The 6,101-nt window shown below is 38.2% G+C and overlaps 2 protein-coding genes across 2 annotated transcripts; one reads left to right on the forward strand and one right to left on the reverse strand.

Moving 5' to 3' along the window:
- On the forward strand, window positions 35-3,329 carry LOC105167463 (putative mediator of RNA polymerase II transcription subunit 26). The gene is made up of 3 exons (XM_020695873.1): window positions 35-177; window positions 932-2,814; window positions 3,004-3,329. The coding sequence occupies exon 2, from the start codon at window positions 956-958 to the stop codon at window positions 2,708-2,710; it is 1,755 nt and encodes a 584-aa protein (XP_020551532.1). The 5' UTR covers window positions 35-177; window positions 932-955; the 3' UTR covers window positions 2,711-2,814; window positions 3,004-3,329.
- LOC105167583 (myb family transcription factor EFM) lies at window positions 4,126-5,804 on the reverse strand. The gene is made up of 5 exons (XM_011087356.1): window positions 5,600-5,804; window positions 5,215-5,378; window positions 4,619-4,937; window positions 4,344-4,420; window positions 4,126-4,266 (listed from the first exon to the last, which is right to left on the reverse strand). The coding sequence occupies exons 1-5, from the start codon at window positions 5,802-5,804 to the stop codon at window positions 4,126-4,128; spliced, it is 906 nt and encodes a 301-aa protein (XP_011085658.1).

Raw genomic sequence — 6,101 nt, forward strand, 5'->3', positions numbered from 1 at the left:
GAGGTTCAGTCATTCTCCGATCCACCTGCTTCTGGTTTTTTTTTCCCCGATTGTTTTTTGACGTGATTATCCGTTTTGTGCTGCGGCTTTGAGTTCTCGCATGTTTTCGTGTAACAGATGATGTGAGTTTTTCGGAGAGAGTGAGTTTGAAGTAGGTGTTTATTGAGCATACGTAAGGTGAGAAATTAATGAAGCATTAGTGATTTTTCGTTTTAGTTCTTTTCTGTGTTGTTTATGTTTCTTGTGGTTTGTTTTGGGCGTTTTGAATGTGAAATGAGGTTTGGTTGGAGACAAGGAAAGATGTTGACGTTTGGATTCGCCGTAAAGAAATGGTTATGTTGTGATGATATGTTTCTTTTTTACTTCTTTTTTGGGCTCTGGAAAATTGTTCACTACTACTATACTGAGTTTTTTCTTGAGTTACAAGTTGATGCAGTTTCAGAGAGAGAATAATTTTTATCTTTCTTTCTCGGAGGTGCATCAGAAGAAAATCACCGACTTCGAGTTCTTGGTTTTCCGGCGATATTTTCTCATGTTTACGTTTACAGTTACTACAGTTTATCTCTTTCTCTGAATGATAAATCTTTTTTATTTCTTTTTTTATTTTTTTATTCTTTTTTTAGTTCTTATATATATTCTTCCGTCGTTCTTTTTATTTTTTTCTTCAGACTTTCCTTGAGTGAAAAACTCCTGGATGTTAAGCATGGGTTACTCGACTTTCATTCTCAAGTCCTGCAATTGTTTCTCTTAACACAGAATATTGAACTTCGCTAAATACCATGTATTTTATTACATCATTGTAACTGTGTAAAACATTTCGGATTCTTTACGCATAAATTTCTTTTGATGGAAACCAGTGATCCTTTAGATACTAAAAGATTCTTTAAGTTATACATTAATTGATGAATTGTGCGCTTAATCATGTGTTCAGTAAAAAGTGCTAAAGAAGAAGATAATGCTGCCGCCGTGTGCGGCGTGCAAGTGTCTCCGGCGAAAGTGCACAAATGATTGTGTGTTTGCACGCTATTTCCCAGCAGATAACCCCTCGAAATTCACCAGCGTACATAAAGTCTACGGCGCCTGCAACGTGGCCAAGCTGCTGAAGGAACTCGGTACTGACAGCCAGCGGAACGAGGCCGTTAAGTCCCTAGTATATGAAGCAGAATACCGCCTTCGAGACCCGGTTCACGGCTGCGTGGGCCATGTTGCTCTTCTGCAGCAGAAGCTCAGGCAAGTTCAACACGATTTGGAATGTGCAAAAAAGGAATTGTCCACTTACATTGCGCCTTCTGAAATGTTGCCACAGCAGCAGCCGCAACAGAATTTTCTCCCGTCGGTTTATCAGATGATGCCTTCTCATGTTCAGCAGATGATGATTCCGACGGGGGTACCACTACCACATCGGGGGCAGCTAGTGATCCGGGAACCAAATTTACAGGAGCAACAACATCAGCAGAAACAGATTTTAGAGGCGCAGCAATTAGTAGCTATGGCCGCCGCTATGGAACAGGAGACGCTGAGGTCTTACCAGCAACAGCAACTGCAACAGCTGCAGGAACAGGAGGTGCTGAGGGCTTACGAGCAACAACTACTGCAACAGCTGCAGGAACAGGAGGTGCTGAGGGCTGACGAGCAACAACAACTGCAACATCAACAACAACTGCAGCAGCAGCAGGGGCATGATTTAGTCAGGTTCAATAATGTGTTTGATGACGGCGCAGGTCCCTCCACTGCCACCGGTTTTAATGAAATGCCTGAGGAGGCCGCCGCTATGGAACAGGAGATGCTGAGGGCTTACGAGCAACAACAACTGCAACAGCTGCAGGAACAGGAGGTGCTGAGGGCTGACGAGCAACAACAACTACAACAGCTGCAGGAACAGGAGGTGCTGAGGGCTGACGAGCAACAACAACTGCAATATCAACAACAACTGCAACATCAACAACAACTGCAGCAGCAGCAGGGGCATGATTTAGTCAGGTTCAATAATGTGTTTGATGACGGCGCAGGTCCCTCCACTGCCACCGGTTTTAATGAAATGCCTGAGAAGGCCGCCGCTATGGAACAGGAGATGCTGAGGGCTTACGAGCAACAACAACTGCAACATCTGCAACAGCAGCAGGAACAGGAGCTACTGAGGGCTTACGCGCAACAACTGCAGCAGCAGACGGAGCATGATTTAGTCAGGTTCAGTACTAATGTGTTTGATGACGGCGCAGGTCCCTCCACTGCCACCGGTTTTAATGAAATGCCTGAGGAGGCCGCCGCTATGGAACAGGAGATGCTGAGGGCTTACGAGCAACAACTGCAGCAGCAGGCGGCGCATGATTTAGTCAGGCTCAGTTCTAATGTGTTTGATGACGGCGCAGGTCCCTCCACTGCCACCGGTTTTAATGAAATGCCTGAGGAGGCCGCCGCCAAGGCTGATGGCATGCAGCCTTTCATGTCGTTGGGTGGTTCGTATGAAACCAATCCCTACCATCACATTCAGCATCATAACCTTGTCCAGGAGCAATCTTTTTCTCCATCTCATCCACATACAGATCATCCCAACCAACTTCAGCTAGTTGCTACAGAAGAGCTTTTCTTGCAGCAGCAAGAACAACAACGACGGGATGTAACAAGTCATAATCACCTGCAGCAGACGGAACAGCAATTAGCTAGCTCAACCCCAGGCCTCGCAGTCCCACCAGCAATTCCAGAGAGATAAAAGCGATGATGGTAGAAGCGCTGGTCCTTGTGTTAAATGAAAATATAATACTACTCAAAGAATCAAAAGATCACATGCCTTCTATCAGTAAAATTTTCATCCAGGTAAACTTCATCTTATCTCATTTTGGTATTTTCTCCTTTTTTCTTCTTTCTTGCAATTACACAAAATTAATAAATTAATTAATAATTTGAACCTTTTATTATAAATTAATATTTGATTCAGAATTGAATAGAAAGAAATTAGTGTAGTAGAGTTTTAACAGTTTTTTTTTCCCTTTTATTTTATTGCAGCAAATTTGTAGGCGGGAGACTAGCGTGCAAAGGAGAAGAAAGATTCAGGAATAGATAAATAGAAATCTTAAGACTTGTGCACATACCCGTAGCCGTAGGTAATTACTTCTCTCTCTCGCTAGATCTCTTTCTATATTTGGTTGGAATTGAAACAATTTGTTGATGAGCACATTTCTGATGGTGGATTTCAATGATAACCTTCTCCTTCTAGTAATAGAGTTTCACCCAAATTACTATATTATTCATATCCTTGTAAGAACGTGGAGCTGACGTTGTGTAATCAGTTGCTATCCCCTCGTGTCATTAAATATAACATATACGTATATATAATTACTAGCCATTCAAAAATATTTCATTTCCCATACATAAAATTTTTCTTGCTTTATATAAGTTCATTTCCCATACATCATCTGACTGATTTACTATTATCCTCCACTACTAATCTTTTATTGTAACATAACGTTCAATAAACCTCCATATAATTAAATATTAGGATAAATTGTAATCAACTCTTTTGAGATTTATTATAATTATAAACATTATCTCGTTGTTTATAAATTACTAATACCTTTTGATTTAAATGGTCGTCTAATAACTAGTACAAGCATTAGTCTCTGTAGGTTTTCATCTATTTTTTGTGGTGAATTGACCAAAATATCTATATGGACTATGAATTATAATTTTATTTTTATGGACTAATTAGATAATTTTTTAATAATATCTCAAATTTTTACATTAATTTCGTCCTATTAAAAGATAAAAAAATAAAGCAATGACAAGGTTAACAATTTCAAACCTCCAGCCAAAGAACTGCATAATTTCATCAAACTTTAGACGGTATTTGTAGTTTTTTTAACTAAAAAAAAAAAAAAAGAGTATTTTTAACTATATCAAACTTAAGGAAAGGTTGGTTATAAATTACCTTAAATATTACCACTATTTGATCAGTATATCTAAAACTGACAAACATATCATAACATCCGAAACAATTTGACGAATAATAATTAAACACTTAATTGTATACTCTGATTCTCCTATGTTAATTTGTACATATATGCAAAACTGAAGATGTTGGAACGGCCTCTGTGCTTCCATTCTCATCCCTCCTCTTCTTCTTCCATGCTATATATCAGCAGTAGCGGCTAATGAAGCGTCAAAAAAAGGCCCTGGTGGGAAGCCAAAATGTGCAGGCAGTGGCTTCGACGTATCTCCAGGCAGTTCTGGTGGTGGAGTTGAGAGCTTTCTTATGTGAATCCTGTATTTCTGATCATATTTCAACAAAATCTTGCATCAAAGACAGCCTCAACATGTAGGCGACTTGGCTATATATATATATATACCTGCAAATGGCTTTTCACTTCATCATTGGTTAGGCCATCCACTTTCATGAGTTCCCTTATTTGCTTCGGAGTGGCCGCTGCAAAACAATCCACACATCACCAAAATATTTGTTAGTTTGTGTGGTGGTATTTGAATTTGAATTTATACTAATAAAGTCATCAAATAAATTTAGGTGAAAAACATTTAAATTTTTAAACTGTATTTTATGATATAGTAATAAATTTCAAATTAATCTGGTGAATTTTTATTTTAAATCCTCTAAAGATAAATATACTTTGTGGTCCACCAAGGTGGTGCAGTGCATCGACGAATCTCTGGTGCAGCTCAGGAGACCAACAGCGCCTCTGTTTCCTCTGCTGTTCTTGCTGCTGCGGTTGTGTCCTACCAGAGCCACCATCCCCTTTCAATCCCCAATCAGTTGCTTCCACCTCAGCTAACGACAGTGATACACCATGAACCGGTGCGGTTCCTTTCTCGTCCTTTATTGTCGTTCCGGATGGTTTCTTGAATGGCACAAATGCCCCTACCCTATTCTTGAAATTACATCCCTGGCACCGATTCTCACTCCCATTCCCTTCCCCCTCTTCATACCTCTGAATTGGGAGGCCAAAAAAAAAGCCAACATAAGTATTTTGTGAAGTTACGTGTAATTTTTTGTAATTTGAAAAATTATATTTAAAATTTATTATATTTTTTTGTCAAAATAAATATATTCATACATTAGTTAAAAATAATTAAATAAAAATTTACATTCATTTTCGATACTGACTTAGTGCAGATAAAGTAATTGTTTTTTAAACAAACAGCACGGGCACTAAATGAAAATTTTCAAAATATATGGTAATTGCACTAAATTTTAGGAAAATTTACTGAGGTTAGGTGGAAAACAGAGTCGTGTTTCCAGAGCTGAGCAGAACTCATCAAATTCTTGTTTTTGGTGAAATCGTTTGACACTTGTGCTGCCATTCCATCCCCTTCAGAACCACGCTTTAACAGTTCTAATTCCCTTCGCCTCCACTTCAATCTCTCAATTGCTACAATAAAGCACCAAAATGTGTATAAATTTTATTTATTTAATATTGAATATTATATATATTTGTCTTTTTTAAAAAAACATAAAAATATAAATATTAGCTGACATAGCAGACAAACTATACGCGAACAAAATGTGTTGGGTATGTCTCGAACAATTAAAGTGTTCTTTTTTTAAAAAAAATAAATAAACAAATTTAGAGAGGGAGAGAGAGAGAGAGACCGTCTTTTAAGAGAAGTATGCAGTAGGGAAGTTCCCGTTTGAACGCATCGATCTTTCTCAACTCTTCTTCCAATTCTTGGACATGAACATCCACTTCTTCTGATGTTTTCTTGCAAGAATCATCAGTTTCTGCTTCTTGTTTAAGGATGTCCGAAAGAGTCTTCCACCCCACATTTAAATTCACTTCATTCATACTTTGCCCCATCTTTTCTTTTTCTCGATGCATATTTGTGAGTTATTGATGTTACATAACTTAAGTTGATCGTGTGCATGCATGGAGGATGGTGAGTTCTGATTTATACAAGCGTACAATTGTAGTGTAAACTGAAATGAAAGGCCAGAAAAGAGAATAAAATAAAAAGTGGGATAGTTATTCTTGGAAAAAAAAATATTCGACGAGTATGGTTTGTAGTATTTCATCTACACTTACACTTTGTACAAAATTTCATGAGTTTATGAGTATAGTTTCAAATTATAGACCAATATGCAATATTAAATTACC

The sequence above is a fragment of the Sesamum indicum genome, linkage group LG8 (genome assembly GCF_000512975.1).
Source record: "Sesamum indicum cultivar Zhongzhi No. 13 linkage group LG8, S_indicum_v1.0, whole genome shotgun sequence".
NCBI classification, from domain to species: domain Eukaryota; kingdom Viridiplantae; phylum Streptophyta; class Magnoliopsida; order Lamiales; family Pedaliaceae; genus Sesamum; species Sesamum indicum.

Excerpts from the sequence above, each read along its gene's own strand:
- LOC105167463 (XM_020695873.1), top strand. The coding sequence starts at position 956 with ATGCTGCCGCCGTGTGCGGCGTGCAAGTGTCTCCGGCGAAAGTGCACA.
- LOC105167583 (XM_011087356.1), bottom strand. The coding sequence starts at position 5,804 with ATGGGGCAAAGTATGAATGAAGTGAATTTAAATGTGGGGTGGAAGACT. Across the intron at positions 4,421-4,618 it reads CCACCTTGGTGGACCACAAA|CGGCCACTCCGAAGCAAATA; the intron begins GTATATTTATCT and ends ATTGTTTTGCAG. Across the intron at positions 4,267-4,343 it reads AAGTGAAAAGCCATTTGCAG|AAATACAGGATTCACATAAG; the intron begins GTATATATATAT and ends AAATATGATCAG.